Raw genomic sequence first — 20,894 nt, 5'->3', positions numbered from 1 at the left:
TAGCAAGTGACTATGACTCCCTTCCTTAACCACATCAGAAATACCATCCAAGAACAAACACACATACCATACACATGCAAGTATGGGGCAAGTATTCATAAGAAAACATGTAATAATAAACCATCTAACTAATCAATAATTGAAAATAATGTAATAATCATCATGCATACATGAAATGTAGAGTCTAAGTAATCTCATCACATATCAATTGAATCCATAGCACAATATCTAATAGTCTCAAAACAATGCTGCTAACCATCAACATAAAACTAGCCCTAAAAGAGTTTGACAATGATAACAAAAATGTGACCTATGGGCAGGCACTACATTCTTAAATTTTAGATGTCTACACCTTTTAATAATTGTATTAATATATTTATTTTATAATTGATTATTAAATTATAAAAAATCCTTCTTTTATATATAATGTATAACCATACTATATTTTAACAATAAATTTAAAATCAAAATACAAGTAGATTGTAGCATTTTTAGTTTTTTAATTTACTAAATTTATTAAATGAAAAGAACCATCTTATGGGGAGGTTTTTTTATTGCTCCACAGATTCTTGTAGTTCATTTTTTTTAAATCAATGATTGTATTGCATTGGTGAATACACCCATTTTAACTTTAATAATATAGTTGCATATCATATTGGGGACATCATTGGTGTTGGAGTAATTTTTATCTAATCATTGATGACATAAGTTTAATGATTAATATTTATTCTTTTACATGTAGTGACAAATATTAGCAAATTGAAACTTATTTTATGATCATATCAATAGTTTTATTAATATATTTTTATTTTTAAGAAAATATTCATAATATTAGAGTTTAAATTTATTAAACGAGAAATGTCATTATGTCACTAGCCCTCTTGATGGCTCAATACAGTCTTTTCTATCTAATATTATAACAATCAATTATTGAAGTTCATTAGGGAACACACCCATTTTATATTCACCTATAAAAATATAAATCACTTATGGCATTGGAAAGGTCCTTCAAATTTAGATGTCTACACATTTTAATACTTTTATTAATATATATTTATTTTTAAAATGATTATTAATATTATTAAACTCCATTCTTTTGGATATAATGAAAAGTATTAGAAGTTGAAGAAAAAAATAACTATATATGTTTTTTCATAAATTAGAAATTTCAAAATACAAGTATATTCTATTTTTTAATTTATTGAATTTATTAAACGAAAAACACCATCAATGATTGTATTGCATTGGTGGATACAGCCATTTCACCTCAATAATATAATTACTTACCATATTGGGGTTGTCATTGGTGTTGGAGGAATTTTTATTTAATCATTGATGACATAAGTTTATTGATTAATATTTATTGTTTAGATAGAGTGACAAATATTAGAAACTAAAAATTATTATATAATCATATCAATACATTAATTAATATAATTTTATTTTTATTTTTAAATTGTAACATTAGGTATCAAATTTATTAAATGGATAATGTCATTATATTGGGAGCCTTTTTGATGGATTCTTTTTGTGTAACATTTTTTAAAATTATTTATTCTATTGCATTAGGGAACACACCTATTTTATATTCACCTAGAAAAATGTCAATTACTTATGACATTGGGGAGGTCGTTAAAATTTAGATATCTACACCTTTTAATAATTTTATTAATATGTATTTATTAATATATATTTATTTTAATATTGATTATTACTATCATAAAAAATTCTTTTACATATAATGTATAAAAATGCTATATATTAATAAAAAATTAAAAATGAAGATACAAGTATATTTTATTTTTTTAAGTTTTATTTGTTAAATGAAAAGAACCATCTTGTGGGTGTGGGGAGCCTTTTTGGTGCCTCAATAGATTCTTGTATTCAATTTTATTTCAATTTAAATCATTGATTGTATTACAATTGTAAATATGTCCATTTTAATTTCAATAATATATTTTTCCACCATATTTGGGACGTCATTGGTGTTGGAGTAATTTTAATTTAATCATTGGTGATAGAAGTTTAATGATTAGTATTTATTCTTTTACATGTAGTGACAATTATTAGAAACCCAAACTTATTATATAATCATATCAATACTTTTATTAATATATATATATATATTTTTAAATATTCCTAACATTAGTTATCAAATTTATTAAATGGTAAATGTCATAATGTTGGGAGCCCTTTCGATGGCTCTAAAAATTGTTTTTGTCTAACATTTTTAAAACTTTTTGTATTGCATTAGGGAACACACATATTTTATATTCAACTATAAAAGATAAATCACTAATGACATTTGTGGGGCCCTTCAAATTTAGATATCTACACCTTTTAATATTTTTATTAATATATATTTTTAAAAATAATTATTAGTATTATAAAATTTCATTCTTGTAAATATTGTGAAAAGTATTAGAATTTAAAAATATGTATACTTCTACTATGTTTTAGTAAAAAATAAAATATATGAATACAAATATGTATATGTATATTTTTAATTTATTGAATTTATTAAATAGAAAGAACAATCTTTGGTGGAGCCTTTTTATGGCTCCATAGATTCTTGTAGTCAACTTTTTATTTATTTAAATAAATGATTGTGTTGCACTGCTGAATACACTCATCTTAACTTCAATAATATAAATGCTCACTATATTCCGGATGCAATTGGTGTTGGAGCAATTTTTATTTAATCATTGATGACAAAAGTTAAATGATTAATATGTATTCTTTTACAAAATGACAAATATTAGAAACATAAACTTCTTATATAATCACATCAATATTTTTGTTAATATGTTTTTATTTTTAAAAAATATTCCTAAAATTACGTATTGAATTTATTAAATGGAAAATTTCATTATGTTGGGAGTCCTTTTGATGGCTCCAATTCAACTATAAAAACATAAATCACTTATGATATAAAAAAGATTCTTAAAATTTAGATACCTACACCTTTCAATACTTTTATTAATATATATTTGTTTTAAAAATAATTTTTAATGTTATAAATATTTCTTTTTTACACATAATTAAAAAGTATTTGAATTTAAAAACAAACAATATAACGAAATAAAATAGGAATGTGTATTATAATTTTGGCCCAAAAATGAGGTTCTACAATTTCACCTAATTGGAATACGTATTCCTATTCCAGTTTTATTTATTTTAAAAAGCATAAATTTTTGGGTCCGTTAATTGCCCATCAAATTCTGGGTGACCAAACATAGAATAGGAATATGTACTCCCATTTTCTATTCCAAAATACCTATTCCTATTCCCCTATTCCTATTCCGCAACAAAACAGACAAATAAAATGAAAAATCTTGTGGAGACCCTTTTTTATAGCTTCATAGATTCTTTTAAGTCATTTTAAAAAAAAATCAATTAGTAGATTGGGCTGGTGACCCGCCAATTTAAAATTAAATGATATAATGCTAAATTGCTTACCATATTCCCCTCTCGGAAACTATAATTCCCGAGACGATGATTAATTGTGATTGAAACTCTGATTCCCGAGAATTGCTTACCATATTCCCCTCTAGGAAACTCTAATTCCCGAGACGATGATTAATTGTGATTGAAACTCTAATTCCCGAGATGATGATTAATTGTGATTGAATTAATCTAATTCCCGAGACGATGATTGATTGTGATTGAAACTCTAATTCCCCTCTAGGAAAAGCATTTGCAACTCGGAGACAACCTGTGATTCTGGCATGGATAAGATACTGAGTAGTAGCAATTATGATGAAATCCTCCATTTCTTCCACCTCCTCATTGGAGAAGGAACTGCCATATTACTTCTTCCGACTTTGCTGTTTCTTGTATGTACTGTTGCTGTCATATCAATATCAAGCATGAAGAGGAAAAGATGGCCATTATTGGGCAACCTTCATTAGATAATGAAAGGCGACAATATTCTTTCCACCTTCACAGATATGGCCAAGACCTATGGCCCTGTGATGACAGTGTGGATGGGGCCATCGCCAATAATGATTCGCACCGGCCAATCTGCAGTCTGGGAGGCGCTGGTAAACCAAGCCTCCAACTTCTCAGATCGCCCAACGATTTACTCCCAGCAATACACCACCGCAAACTTTAAAACCACTCTCGTTTCTTCCTGCAATGAACGTTGGAGTAAGCTCAGAAGGCTTCTCCGTAACAACGTTCTCGGTCCCTTCCACATTGCAAGCCACAGCTCTTCTCATCAGTCATGTGTTGTTGATGCCTTTGCACGCCTTGAAAATGATGGCACTGGGTTTTCTAGTCCGACTGTGCTTTGGCCCTGAAAGAGTTAAAATATAAAATGTTGATTTTATTGATTCAGATCATTCGGATAGATACATAATTGATACTGAAATGATGAACATATATTTACATTGATGTCTGAACATCTTTATATACTCTTATTTTTCCTTACAACAACTACTTACGAGAATAACTTCCCTCAACTATATATTGAACTAATTTTATTTATCTAATCTAACACATAAACTAACCTAATTAATGTAATAAGTCCAACATTCCCCCATATTACATTAATTCAATAAAAGTGAAAAGCCTTCACCAATATTATTCTTTTGAAAAGTTTGATGAAGCTTCTTCACCAATCTTTGAAAGTAGTCTGCAACTTCAAATTGCAAGTCCTAATCCTGAAGTTGCCCTCATATCCCAACTTCAGACTGCAAATCCTGAAGTTGACCTCATAATAACATTGTTTCCACGTCCCTTACACAATGATTTCTCCAAAATTTCACATCTCCATGGAGTGTGCTTGATGCCTCCTTTGCTACTACACATGAGACGCCTTTCCTCCAAAAGTCCACATCTCCTCTGAGTGTGTCTAGCATCTCCTCAAGTGTCGTAGAAACAACCACCACTAATATGTCTACATATGGATGTCTTTCCTCCAAAAGTCAACATCTCCTCCGAGTGTCTCTAACACCATTCTTGAAATCCTTTCCCCCCTCACTCCATAGAAGGACAATCACATAGCCAAGCCCCCTCTTTTCTTTAGGGACACAAATCTATCAAGTCCCCTCTTATCGTCAGCGATCAATTTGTCAAGCCCCGACTTTACAGGGACACAAATAGCTGCTTCCCATGCAATAATCATCTCTGAGCAAGAAGCTAGCTCGAAATGATAAAAATCCTCCAACCTTTATTGCCTCCAGCCTCCTATCTTCAACATAAAATTGTAGAAGACCTTATCTACAAAAGTTAGGGTTTGGTCATCCAAAATTCATTAAAAAGGACGCTTCTCCCCATTAATCAACCTGCTCTGATATCTAATGAAAGAGTTAAAATATAAAATGCTGATTTTATTGATTCAAATCATTCGGATAGATACATAATTGATACTGAAATGATATGAATATATATTTACATTGATGTCTGAACATCTTTATATAGTCTTATTTTCTCTTACAACAACTACTTACGAAAATAACTTCCCACAACTATATATTGAACTAATTTTATTTATCTAATCTAAGCACACAAACTAACCTAATTAACAGGCCGTGACTTCCAAGACAAGAGTTCCGTCCTACGGCTGGATGAGCTAATTGGATAACATATTAGGTTAGCCGATTATGGAGATACGAGGCTGCTGGATTCATTTCCTTATCCTCGCTACTTTATTCCTTCGTCAAGAGGAACTGAAAAGAAGTGGAAATCTCACCGCGATACTATTCTGCAGTTGTTCTTTCCGTTAATTCAATTTGCTCGTAGCTATCGTGTATAATTCAAGCAGAGTGCCGCCAATTGCTATTTGAATTGTTTGCTTTCTGTGGGCGAAGAATGGGAAGATGAAGATGAAGAGCACAAGTAAGTTCTCCAATGAAGAAATAGCGGCGAACATGTATGAGCTCTTTCTTCTCGCTGTAGACAGCACCTCCACAGGTCTAGAATGGGCTCTCGCTTATCTGATAACACGTCCTTATGTACAAGAAAGGGCTTATCAGGAGGTAAGACAAGCCGTGGAAGGAAAAGAAGATGAATTGTTATGCATAGAGGATCTGAAGAAGCCGCCATACGTACAAACAATTGTGAAGAAGACGCTGAGAAAAGAGTCGATAGCACCACTTGCAATGGTACATCAAACTATGGAGGAGTGTAAGGTGACGGGCATCACCATACCAGCGAAATCGGCATTGCTTTCCAATCTGAGCAGTGTCTGCAACGATCCTGCAGTATGGAAAGACCCCGATGTGTTTATGCCGGAGAGATTCCTTCGCATGGATTCTGACAAGATGAGAAAGTCATAACTGCCGTTTGGAGCAGGAAGACGAATATGTGCTGGAATGGATCTTGCCAACGTTCATGTTTCCATAACTCTTGCTAATTTGCTGGTTAAATTTTAGGGGGCCGGACTGAAGGAAGGGAATCCTCCAGATCTAACCAGGTGTATTCCTTCCTTCACCATGTCTATGAAACATCCGTTGGAGGCTCGCATAACCTGCCGCTGGAGAAACCTTTGTACTTTTAGTTTTCGTTACTAGTTTTTCTTTTTTTAACGTTCTCTTGCTATCTCAAGTAGTAATCTGAAATAAAATTCTAATAGTTGCATTTAGAGGCTCTATGATTACGTTTCAGTTTGCTTTGTACTTATATCAGGACTCTGCAGAGCTTAACTCTATGTCTTGTGTAAGGTGTAAGGTAAAAAAGAGTAAGAAGTAATGAAAGAGAATATATACATATATTAAAGTGAAAATTTGATAAATAGATGTGATAATTATAAAATTGAATAAATGATTCATAATATTTTGCATTTTGGATGGAACATTGTTGTGAATAAGTCTTTGGCTATTGTTTCTTGTGTGCTGTAAATCTAAATATTTTCACTTACTGATTGAAAAAAGTGGTGAAATGTAACCTATAATACATAATTTGTATATTAGTCTTGTGTATGAAATAAATATAGACATAAGAAAATAAATCATAATACTATGATTCAATGCTAAGTAAATAAAATAAAGTATTCTATAAATAAGTTGAAATGGCTATAACCCGATGAAAAAATTTGACAAGGAAATGGATTCAGAAAAGACCTTGGATTGCACAAGACCAGAGTGAATGTTAGCAAGTATTCTTAATGGGCTTGTACAGAGGAGTACAATATGTAACAAAAGTATCAAAGTGAGATACAATCAGACCATTGAAAATGTTACATTGAGGATTAGAGTGCAAGGCATATGGAGAAAATAATAACAACAACCTTCAAATGCAGCTCATGGACAAAAAATCAGCCATAGAAATAATCTATGGTCGGGGGAATCCATTAATAAACTAAATATACCTTTTCAATAGTTAAATGTTCTTAACCCTAGTTGCAATAATTTATGTTTTGATATCTATAACAAAGAAGGTCGTGTTTTATGAATTATCATTTTATTGATTTCAAGGAACTCAATTAGATATATGATGCTACCAATTCTATTAATTTTCTTATGATTCTACCTAGACTTTGTGTTGTAGGGAAAGGAAATTCAAAAAAATGGAACCTTGCATTTTATCAATATTATTGATGACTTGTGTTTGAGACTAAGACATCACAAGACCATTAACAAAACTTTAAAATTAAACTAGTATTTTTTTTTAAAGGATTATATCTCGAGATTGATCAAGAGAACATGTATTAAACAATACAATAATATTTTTGGCAATTTTTTTCATGTGTACAAAAAGTAGAAACATGATGCACAATCAATTATCTTGATCCCATTGAGTATAAGAGGATTATTTGCATTAACAATTTTTTTTAACTAAAACCATAGATCATTTTTCAGTATGATTAAGACCAAAACACCAATTGAGTGTTGACTAAAGTATTTTTCATCACAACTTCCAATCTAATTTCACATCTTTTTAGATTTCCAAGCCAAAAAAAGCTTTAAAACTTCCTTTGGAAGATTACTTCATCCTTCTCTACTACTACATCATTTATGTTGAGTCATTGCCTCTAAATCATTCAATTATGTGTACATAATCTTATAAACATTGCAATAAGTATCAAGTTCACTATAAAAGTAAGATTAGTAGATCAATTAGACGAATGGATCTTTTTGTTTTTTCTTTTTAGATCCAAACTATTATCCCAAATTTAAATTTTATTATAATATGTTAGAAAACAACAAGTATATCTTTGTTGTTACCGAATCATACATTTCCCTCTAGTTGAATATAAAGAAGAAGACCCAAGAGATTCTTATCATTCGAATTTCAAATCATTTACATTGCTAATAATTCACAGCCAAGCCATAATTCAAAATCTTAAAATTAGGAAAAAATACTCAACATATTAAACAAAAATGCATATCTTTGTTTAATAAAATTCATTAAAAATAAATATATTGAATCTAGACAACTACATGTAGCTTTCATAAGTCTTAGAGAAAATATAATTGTTATATACATCATATTGAGATATGTCTACCTATAAGTTTTCATCACATTAAATTATGGAAAAAGTAAGACTGTAATAGGAGTGACAGTAGTAGCATCAATAAAGATACAATGATTCAAATTCATAGACTCAAGGTAAATTCATATTGTGCTAACTATTGCAACATTATTATTGTAGCAATAATAAAAAATGATGACAACACTATAACTCCCTTAGAAAATAATCTTGAACTCCTAAAGTCATAGCTATAATTAATAGTTGATATTCAAGTCACACACAACAAATGAGTGTCTATAATCAACTAGAAGTAGACTTAAAAATTAGCATAACAAAGGACTGCCATGGTACAATATATCAAAACATATATGGTAGAATAATCTCAACCACTATTACAAAATGACAAGTACATCTACTAATGATATAGAATCATAGTTAAATGGTAAGTACAACTAAATCAAAATGATCAAATTCCATAAGTGATTCCTTTCATGAAATGGTTTTTTTACAAACATGCAAATAACCTCTTTAGGGATTCATGGATGCCCCAGGATAGTTGAGATACATTTTAGATATCACCAATAATCCCTAGGATATCCAAATACAATGATATATTTGAATAATGTGTCATCTTTTTAAAAAAACTTGGAAATGTGACAAAGGGGAGGGCATTAGTTTTGGGACCATCTTATATAACACAATAATGCAATAAATCAATTGTCAAAAATATATATGTTATTTTACAATGTTGAGCATTTCCTTCTATTACAATTCCTCCTTTAATATATATGATATAAGAAGAGGTAGCCATATGGTTTTTTTGGGAACCCAAGTTTAAAGCATAGGCTAATCAAAATTTACACTTATATTTAACAATACCACCCCCACTCACACAATCTAGTTCCCAATATATGAGTTGTTCAAGTTAATCTTAAAATTTCCAAGGTTAATGGGACTTTAATTATTTAATGTTGCACATACCTTTTTCCTTAACTCTATTTCAATACTATTGTAAAAAAAAATCTTACATTTTGTTATGTAATTTCTTTTTAAAAGAGTATGAAATCAATGCCACTTTAATATTTCTATAAAATATTTGTCTTTCAAGATGTTATTATATGCTTGATAGTAGGGGTCGCTAACTTAAACTACATAGGGAGACATATATTAAAGATATACAATTATATAATTATCAATTGTATTCAATGCTTCAAGAAAATATATTTATTAAGTAGTTATTAATAAACCATTCATTTCATGTATATGTAGACTATGTGAATCACATGTGGTGAAAGAGGCTCAAAAGTTTTTTAAGAATATACTAAGGGAAGAGCCTCCTCCAAAGGTTGTTACCTACGACATTCCAATTGGTGGTTTATATCATACTAACCAAAAAAAGGAAAAGCTTTCATTTCTTTCTAAAGATGGCAAGGAAGGCACATCCCTCTAATATCATTACATTTCATACTTTGTTATGTCTATTTTGTAGAACAAAATACATATTAAACATGCATTGCATTAAAATATATTAGAACCAATCTAAGATAATGTGACATTCTTGGTCCTAATGGAAGATGATATTACCATAATATTTTGTTGGGAATTTTGTTTGTGACGATGAGGTAGAGGTTTGAGTACAAGGCCCTAAAATAGGTCATCTATTGGCATTCAAGTGAAAGTATGTTAATGTAATGAAATCTTTCCAAAAATCTCTCATTCATAATGAGAGAAAGATGTCTTTCTAATATTTTTATTAATACATGATCCCATATATCAATATAAATGATTGGGATTATGGGTATAGAAGCTCGAGCATTAGTTTGAATTGATATTATAATAGAACAATGGAGAATATTCAAATTTTGTAAGTACGTTACCCAAAATATTAGTGTTAAATGGATTGACACTAGATGTTATTCGAATATGTCACTATCATAGCTACATGGAAATAGAGAATAACAAAATAACTAAAACCTAATATCATTAATGAAAGTCTCTTACACTAAGGAAATGGTCGAAACTATACTTCTTAAGTAATTATGAATAGAAGAGCTTGATGTTTAATAAAATGCCTAAAGAATCAACATGGTAAATAAGGTTCTTGAATATTTTACTAAGTTGAATTTTTTTAATACTTAAATGGAAACATTTATGCATGGTTATTTAAATTCAATTGATAATTAATGTTTTCTTGTTGGGAAAATATCAATAATCAAGTAGAAAATTCTTTTTGTGAGAGTGTGGAGATGATTTTTAATTAGTATTTCTTTTTGAATCTAGGTTACAAAATATTATTTAGATCATGTTTGATTCTTAGCTAATTATAGCTCATAGTTTATGTTATATAATTGTGTGATCATTAGCTAATTAGAGATATAATGCTTATATACATCTCATAACGTTTTGGGATCAAAAATTAAGTAGGTTGATAAAGGAAGTGGATTTCTTATACCAAAACCTTAACATGGATCTCAATCCAAATTGATCCCCTAATCCTTAAGGACAATGTGTCAATCGTGACATGTCTAAAGGATATGATGCCAATGAAACTATATACCTTAGAAAGTGAGTCCAAATTTCATTGTGATGCCATAAAAAGAGGGTAGATGTAGGATTACCAACTAGAACTCATTTTGAGGTCAAGGTAGGTCATAAAGGCCACAAATAGGTATATAAGACCTAGAAGAGGAGATAAATTATTGGATTGGAGAAGACAAAGAGGAGAAACTTTTGAATTGGGTGCTAACCTCACTTTAAAGAAATATTCAGAAGATGGGAGACCTATTTTTGAACTTAGGTATCCTTTATATATTAGGTGAGGTCTTTCTATACAAAAACACTCTAAGGTGAGAACAAAAAATATCCTTAAATTATACAGAACTTAGGTTCTTAAAATTTAGGACAATACATATAATCCCCCCTTTATTAGGAGTATGAACAAGATCACATTTGTGGTAAATGAAGAAGGGAGAAAATGAGGAATGAGGAAGAGAAAGAGATATAATCATGGAAAATTGAAACGAGATAAGATCTCTCTATGTTAAATATTAAAATACCTCAACTAAAGGATTTTAACTCATATATCTATGCACAATGGTGCAAAATTCAAAACATAACAAAAGGTTGGGGGGGAAGACAAAAAATAACAAAAAAGAGGGGATAATGTTAGAAAGAACTCCAAATCAACTAGTATAGGAGGAATAAATAAAAAATGTCCAAAAAAATAATATCATATTTAGAAATCTATAACAAGATCAAATTAACCACATAGAAAAGGCAAGAGAATCACCCAAAATGAGGAAAACTATCATGTTAGCTAGTAAGTTGTACTATGTTATGTATTAATGGGAGAAGAAAATAAGGGGGAGGAGAGAATCAAAGCTTAAAATATGTGCTATGATAGTTTGAATCATCCCTAAGAGGGTAGATGAATCTATGGTCTAACAATATAGGTTATGCTATTCAACTCTGTTGTTAAATTTTGTGCGCAAGGGTGACTTTAACTCTTTCACGCATGTGAATCTAGAAATTTTTTGCATAGAGCTATGGATTATGGTAAAAATAATATGGAACTAATTCTATCCATCTAGATCCATAAAATTGATCATTCCTTAGGAAAGAACTTCCCTCAAAGGTATCAAAAAATGAGATCATCTCTAGGGAAAATATTGTCTCCTAAGGTTCCAAAAGGAAAAAGTGATCACCCTTAAGAAAATAATTTTCTCCTTAGGGATTAAAATAAATTTAAAAATCATAATATAAAATGGATTCCATATGTATTACCTCCTCCTTATGATGCTGGCATTCTTGGCATCATAAGAAAAATAGTTCAAAGATTGTTATTTCCAAAAACAATAATATATCCATAAAATAAAAATATATAGGTCAGAGCCTTTGAAATTAATGAAGTCTCTTGTTAGCTAAGGAAATGGATAATTGTGATAGGATACTTTTCAAGTAGGGAGAATTTCATGAAAGGAAAATATCTTGGATACAATACATCTACCTTCAAGATAAATTCCTCAACAAAGACAACATCTTCAATACAAAGAGAGGAAGAGAACAAGAATGCATCCTTGCATACCCCTATCACTAAGTGAAAATATTATTCTTAATGAAGTAAAATATACTTAAAAATATAAGGTAAGAAGATTTATGTAGGGTGAACACTTTTTGCAAATAAGAAATAAATTATGATTAAGAATACATGATTCTTGCATAAGATAAAATCTAGACTCAATCCTTATAAGAAAATAATGTTTAATGGTAAAACAATTTTATTATATCAAGCAAAGTAGATCTCCTTAGAAAGAGAAAGAAGATGAAGACATGAAACCTTTCCCCCAAGTTAAAGTAAAAGGAAAATATAATTAATTATATACCTTTAGTGATAGTACCCTTATAATTGACATGTACCTTCAAGAAAAATGAACTTGTGATTTTCTTAAAAAAGGAAACATCCTAATGTATAACAAACACACTTATGTAAGAAATTAATTTTTAGTGGCTAATATTCGTAAATTGGCTAATTTTAGAGTTTTTTTGTTTGTAATTTGACTAATAATTTAATACTTGATACAACCTAAATCACCATAGTTTTATAAAATTTAGTTCTAGAATATTTAAAATTGCTCAATTATTTATTTTATTGAAAATTTTAAACTCAAATATTTTCCACAATATTCATAACATGATTAGGTATGAGTCGTCTAAATATAATATATTATTACAAAAATTAAATTGAACTAACCAATAGTTATCATAATTATTAGTTACTTTAGGTATATATCACCAATATTTAGTTTTCACTATTGATTTAAAGTATATGTAATGATCCTCATAACATTCCACAAGGTAAAAAAAATGTTTAATTTTGATTTGTAATATTCCATGGTGATTAATGAACTTCTTATTATTATTGAGTTTTGTCAATATAATATTAAAAAAACTATGATTGAAAAATAATAGCCAATATTAATCATATTTAGAATAAAAAATTGAGAGATTCACCATTAGAAATAATTTTCTTTTTATCTTTCTTTGGATGAAACTTTCTTAAATTTTACCCTATAAGTAAGAAAGGAAATCATGCCATAAGAGAAAAAAAAAGTCAACAAGGTGAGAATGAATGTTTAAAAAAAAGAGTAAAATCTCATCCCTAAAGAGAGGATCATTTTGTGTTGTAAATACGTTCACAATACCTTTTGATGCTTCACCAAGATTATTATTTTAAGATTTAAATATCTTTCCTGAAACAAATAATATCATACTAGAAAGGATGTGCAACCAAAATATATATATAAATCCATAAAGTGGAAATAAAGGGAAAGAGGCAAGGATAATACAATGTGTAAAATTAGTGGATAAATCAATTATACAAGATATACACTTCTAAACAATATTTCCATTTACCTAAATCAAGATCCTACCCTCTTACTCATTATATTGAACATTATCCATTTTCCATAATTTTCCATCTTCTCCTCTAGGTCAATGTCATGCCATTATACATACTCTACCTCAAGATTTTTCACACCCCCCAACCCACCCGTGCCCCTCCCCCCCCAGTCAAAATCACAACATTCCATCCTCTACAGTTTATGAACCTTTATCCTCTCCAATCCAAAATATCCCACCACCATTACTCTATTCCCTTTATTCTTTTATAATCAACAATGATGGTATAAATAAATTTCAAATCCACCACTTACACTTATGATCCAGGATCATTTTGGGTTGCCTTCCTATCCTTGTCATCTTTGTGCATTTTGTCAATAATTCTCAAGTTACAATTATTTCCAATTTTCTATATTGTGTGAGCACAATTATCGTTGAGTTGTAGTGATGATCTAGTTCCTAATATTAATTGATTTTTGTTGTTGTTGAGTTTCCACTTTAGATGATTCTTATTTTTGCCAAGTTGATGCAAGAGAATCCTAGATGTAAGTGAAATCTTGCATCACCTAAAAATATTTCCTTTTTGCTTTTTTCAATAAGGGTTGCCTTAGTATAGAGTTTCTATTTCTCGAGGCTTTCTACTTAGTATGCCACTTATTAGATCTCGGAATGTTCTAACTTTAGAGGTGGATGTTCATCATGGATATACCAGCCTACCAGTTGAGGATCAATACCATATCATGATTATTCATTGATTTATTGCAGATTTTTGTGTGTGATTTTTGTATTAAACTCTAGACTCACTAGTTAAGGCCTAAACTACCCAGATAAGGCCCAAAAAATTGATAGATGGGCATGTGCACTAATTCAATCTTTTAGATCAAAAGATAAGGAATCTGAAAAGTGGTTATAATGGTGAATCAAAGCAATGGTTTGAAATTTATGACCTTTCAAAGTTAGGTAGACCAAAACTTCAACAAAAAATATCAAAGGTGTATTTGGCCAACTCTATATATATTGTTAGGTCTATCAGCCCTAGCTATTAAGTTTGAGCATCTAGAACCTTCCTGAGTGGCATAAAATTTCCTATTCAAGAAATACTCATAGATTGTTTAGCAGAGCTCTGGTGATATTCCATAGCTTTGTCTTGCATATTATTGCATTGAAGGCACCCATGTGGGTTAGCATATTATAATTCTGAATTAGGTAATTCTACATTTGTGGTGATAATAAGAAGCCTATATTTTGTTCTTGCAATTTTGTATTCTTTCTTTCTTTATGTTACATGTTTAAGGTATTATGAGGAGCACCCCTCATCACAAGTTCCTTCATGTGCCAAGTGAGCTCATTGTTTTTTTGATGCTTGGTTCCCTCTTTGACCAAGTTTGTTTGTGATTAGTTCTTAGTATGAGCTAACTTGTTTATTTAATTTGAGTCATGAATTTATTTAGTGTAAGGATCATGCATTGGGATGCATGAAGACTGTTATGAGGTTGGTCTTTTCCTATGTAAAGATCTAGAATCTTTTGTAATTAATTTTGGAAAATATAAGTAGAGGTGTCTAAGCTTAGGTCAAATAGTGCTTAGAGAGTTTGGAAAAAAATGTGAATGACCATAGAGGAGTGTGTTGGTGTTTCGACAGTACTAAGAAAAAAATAATTAATACCAAGATAATGAATATCCCAATAACCTAAGTATTAGCTACCTCCTATAAAAAACTATATGTTCTTTAGATCTGGACCCAACTTTAACAAAATCATGAAAAATTTTCTACTCTTTCAGCTCTACAAAACCAAGGTGGGTACACCTGAGTGATGAAAGATTCAAAACCTAATATTACCTTCATATTTCATTCATTCCATGACATTTATAACAATATTCATCCCTTATATAAGATTGGTCACAATTCTTCTTATATCTATAGATAATTCTAGGTAATAGCAGCTAACTAAGACTCAGAGGTTAAATGTAAACAAGTGCTAACCAACTTTGACATTCTTCAAACATTTAAAGTGAAATAGATTTTTATTTTCACAATTTTTATTGATGCTTATTCATGATTTCTTCATATGGAAACTAAACTAACTAATCAGTGCCACATCCATTGGCCTTTAGAGTCTATCCAATTTCATGGCCTAATTGACCGCATTACATTCAATATTATCAGTAATTCTCACTAAAACTCATTCTTACACATATTCCTCTTATTTCCTAGAGATCTTATTATATTTACTGAAGCATTTACTTAATTCATTGAATTAAAAGTAATAGTGAACTAATAGACAACCTATCATAGTTGCATTCAATTGAACAAGCATTGCTCATACAATTTCACAATAGCCAAATAATAAAAATTGAGACAAGATTAAGAAAGAAAAGATATGGGAACAATTAATCTTTGTATTAATTCCTTTTTAAAATAATATAAAATTGAAATAGAACTCAAAATACCTCAAGATAATACACTATGATCCTACAAGATATATTCTTAGATTTTTGTAGAGAAAGTACATCATAAAACTTGTATCAAGGACTGGACTAAACAAAGCTTAATAAAACTAAAGTTATACAATGACTTGCACCCTTTCTCTAGCCTTGATATCTCACTTATATAGTGTGAGATGCAAAAAGCTTTAGGCATAGAGAAACAGACAGTTGTCCCTAAGATAGAAAGATATTTACATTGTTGCTATCAAAAAAAGATAAAATTTGATACAACAGAACAATTTACATCATGAATATTCTTCTGTGGGGACCACTTCTACTTTACCTTTCATGCTAAGAGGTTCATCATTGTTTCAAATTTTTTCGAGCTCCTTAGATGGTGTGACCAATGGAGTTTCATGCGGTGGACCTAACTCAAATGCCTATAGAGTTACTTCAACTTGAGAGTCTCCATCCACACCATCATGTACAGTTAAAAAAATAGTTACATCTATTTTTTTACGGCCATGTCATCAATTTGGACCATTGTACCTATTACTGTAGTTAGTTACTCTTGTTTTTCCTCTTTTGTATGAACATATGTATCAATTATTTGTATCTCATCTTGATCTGTTTCCTCATCATTAGTTTCTTCAATTAATAACTGCTTTGAATGTAAAAAAAGTCTCCATCCATTATTCAAAAAATAGTATTATCTGGCCAATCAAAATCCAAAACCTCTCAATTTTTCTTAATCACAAAATCTCCTAGCTTATTAATTTCAGCGAAATCTTCTCTGATGGTGCTATAAAACAATTGTACCTTAACAACCTCTTCAGTTATCATTTCCCATAGCAAATGCTCCTTTTCATTTATAACTCCATTTATTCTGTGACATAACAAATCATCTAATTCTTTGCTCCACTCTTCCTTTTCTTTCAATTTATCTATCTTTTTAAGTGCATGGGGAAAGAGTTCAAAATTCTCAACCATATATTTTGAAAAAAAAATTATTATTTTCTTTTGAACTATAACTCGTTTTTCATCAAAAGTAGGTAAATCACTAGCCACATCAAAACTCTTTTCTATGTATAGGCAAGATGAAGTAATAATTGAAATCATCAAAAGGGGAATATCTTTATTTATATTGCCCCACTTACTCATGATGGGTTTTAAAGCATCTTCACCATCTTTTATTTCTTCCCACATGTTCATTATTCTCACCAATTACTCATGAAATGTTGTCCAATCAATCTTATCTACTAAATATAAGATTCTCTTCCTGATTTTATCTTCATACAAGTCATTGAGCTCAACATGTAAGGCTCGGAGTTTATTCTTTTCTTCCTTAAATTCTTTAGTAGTGTAGAATTCTGGCCTTTGTGGAGTTTTAGGTAACTCTACCAAGGGAGTTGACTTGAATGGTTCAATTGGGGGGCAAGGATAGCCAATTTGGGGCCGGCATGACTCTCCCACTTTTTTCTTTCCTAGTTTTTTCTCCATATGGGATATTTGAGTTTCTACTTGATGTATCTTATTCCCTCTCTCCTCATATGCTTTCAATATTTCTTCAAACTTGGCATTTAGCTCTAGGAATTTACCTTTATCTTTTACAGAAACTACCAACCCAATGCCCATCATCACCCTAGTCATTTTAGATACTTTTTCATTTTCTACCTCATCTGCTCTCTGAAAAATGAGACTACCTGTATGCTCAACACTTGAAATTTCTTGTAACCTAGTTTTGTCTCTCTTTCCAATAGACCATATCACCAATTCTTGGTGATCATTGTTGTATCTAAAACTCTATGTGTCTATATGGTTTCTTCCTCAATTTTAAACTAAGTATCTTTTACCTTCCTAATATAATCGAAGATCATAGCATTGGCTATGTCCCATTTAGGAAAGATTAAGACTCCTAAGTGTTTCTCTACTTTTATAAATTTGCACTTATTTTCAAAATTACCAATATTTATTCTCAATAAAAACTGGGAAAAAGTTCTAGTTTTTACCAAATTTTCATCATCAATGAATTTTTGGGATGTGCATGCAATCATAGGGTCTATTTCCTTACCTCTATAGTCTTCAATAGTAAGATCAAAAGATGGCACATATGGCTCTTTCGGTGCTCCTCCTTCAATGTCAGCAGTTGTGACCACAATGTCCCCTTCCCTCTAATTTGCCTCAGTTGTTCTCTCAGAGATGCTTCATCATCTATTCTAAGTGGAGTCTAGGTGGGTGAGTATTATTTTTCATGAGAAGATGATCCTTCTTCTAGTCTTTTCTTCTTAGGAGCATGTGTGTTAGGAGGGCTTTTAGACCTTGGCCTCTTGTATGGAGGAACATACTATATATTTTGGGCCACTACATACCCAACCTTTTTCTATAATGTATATTGCCCCAAGGTCACAATCATTCTACAAGTTAACCTCCTTTCCATCTCAATAGCCCTATTTGGGTATGCTTTTGTTATGATCTCTTTCTTCTCATTTAGTGTTTTTATTATCCCAGCAAAGTTATCCATTAGCATATCTATTTTCATTCCCCAATATTTTTTATCTACTAAGGGATCATATTTTGGCTCAAAAGCATCAATAAAATCTAAGACTTTACTATAAACTACCCATTTTTATTTTCTAAGCACTTATTGTTGTAATGTGAACCAATTTTGGATTATGTCCTTAGGAAGATATATAGTTTCCATATGAACCTTAGCTTTACTCCTTTGTCTAAGGAGGTCATAAAATACTTCCAAATCAACAAAATAGGCATGGAATGGAGCCATCAGATATAGTTCTAAAATTTTTCCAAAGTTCCTCCATCCATTTTTTACAAAAACAAAGTTGTCAATAATAGTGATCATTGGAAAGAAGGTACCTTTGGATTTATGAAGTAAATCTCTCTCCTTAATCAATCCAATTTTCCATAACAACTCAGCAATTCCTACCTTCATGGGCACTTTGTATGGCAACACATGGGGCTTTCCCAAAAAACCCTAAACTCTAAAAAATAATGGAAAGCAACATATGGAATAATATCACCCCAGTTGTGGCTTACCAACAATCCTTTGGCATGATCTTTAGGTCTAATTAGTTGTAACAAAGACTGCACAACATCCTAGGGCTAGCCCCTACCAACAACATTATGAGCCTACAGGAAAGGTATCTATCAAACCTAAAAATGTTGTCATCAATTACCTCCCATGTCATGTCTACACTCCATAACTAAATAGGGAGTTTTTCTTCATCTCTTTCTAATTCTAGTTTCATCTCCTTAGAGAAAAAGGTAGCTCCTTTGTATTAACAGATATAAATCAACATTGAATACCAAAAAAGGGCTTTTCAACTTTAGCCTTTGCTGTTCCAATCAAACCATTATGAATTTATTTAGCCAAGAAGGTAGCAAAATCAAGAATCGAACTCATTCCATACTGAATAATAGAGCAGTAATAAGAATGATAGAGCTTGGGATATGATATTGTTCATCCATTCCAAAGATTTTGAAAAGAGAGAAATATAAGGCATGTGCCCTAGGGTTAAAATTATTTTTCAACAAGGGCTCAGGGGTATTTTGTGTAACTAAGGGAAATGATCCAATTTTAACAAAATGTTGCTATAATGGCTCTCCCCTTAAATACACCCTTTGTGCATCATATCTAGCTTGCAGGTCTTCCACGTCAATTTTCTCATGAACAACATGATTGGGGTTCAACTTGAATACCTCTCTGATTACTTTAGGTGAAACCCTAAAAAGGTTATCCCCTACATTGTTCTTTACAACTTTAGTAACTAGATCATATTTCTTAGCCATGTTTGCTAGCATTTCATCATCAAAGAAGACTTGAGGTACAACCAATTTACCTATGTCAAATTCCTAGACATTTCTTAATTGAGTACCCAATTTCCTTTCTTCAAACCATTTCTTAAAAAGTTCTAAGCCTCACATAGACACCTCTACATCCCTCAACTAGTTTTCTTTATCATAGAAACCTTCACTAACCAGTAACCTAGGGATTTTTGGAATCAATTCTCTACCCCTAGCTAATTCTATCATTGATAGTAGCATTTTTTCTAGAAAATCATTGTGAACTGCCCTTTTCAAGTAATCTACTTTTCTTGAGAAATCCTTGCATGGAAGGATCTTCGCAGTTTAACCTACTACAATCAAAATTTCTTAATTTTAAAAAGTTTGGATAACTTACTTGCTTTTTATTGCTTTTTCACCCCTATAAATCACTCTACAATTTGTTGAAAGCCTTGAAAAACTCTTTCCCTAGTTCTAGAAACACTTGTGTTTCAATAATTTCATGATCTTATGGATCACTAATGGAGGATTGGGAATTTTATTACAACATTAAGCTCGCATGAAGTGGCATTCATTAGAACTAATGCTCTAACAATAAAATTTTGCATTGTGCCATGAAGTTTGAATTTCAACAGTTGATCAAAGAGAATCAGACAATTTGTTTTAAAACCAAAAAAGTAGAAATAGTCTTTTTTGGAATTTTCCACATTTCAACATGGAGGATTCCAATATTTTGTAAAGTTTGAGCATTTTGATGAAGTGGTGAAGCATTGATTGTCGATCTTCCAAAGATTGATGACCAAGAAAAATCCTTATATCTTTATAATTTCAGCTTTAAAACTATGGGCACACT

At 30.7% G+C, this 20,894-nt stretch overlaps 1 protein-coding gene across 1 annotated transcript in view; it reads left to right on the top strand.

Moving 5' to 3' along the window:
* The first annotated feature begins 3,950 nt into the window (after positions 1–3,950).
* LOC149560418 (trifunctional (S)-stylopine synthase/(S)-nandinine synthase/(S)-canadine synthase-like) overlaps positions 3,951–20,894 on the top strand; it is a 110,188-nt gene continuing 93,244 nt past the window's right edge. Inside the window, exons 1-3 of the mRNA XM_089827606.1 lie at positions 3,951–4,286; positions 5,814–6,206; positions 6,378–6,492. Coding sequence (XP_089683732.1) covers positions 3,951–4,286; positions 5,814–6,206; positions 6,378–6,492 — 844 coding nt within the window. The remainder of the gene's footprint in view (positions 4,287–5,813; positions 6,207–6,377; positions 6,493–20,894) is intronic.

This window comes from Cupressus sempervirens, chromosome 4 (assembly GCF_028749045.1).
Source record: "Cupressus sempervirens isolate cs-2001-9-10 chromosome 4, ASM2874904v1, whole genome shotgun sequence".
In the NCBI taxonomy this organism is placed as follows: Eukaryota; Viridiplantae; Streptophyta; class Pinopsida; order Cupressales; family Cupressaceae; genus Cupressus; species Cupressus sempervirens.
The sequence above is the reverse complement of the archived record's forward strand: the minus strand, read 5'-3'. Positions and strand labels throughout refer to the sequence as shown.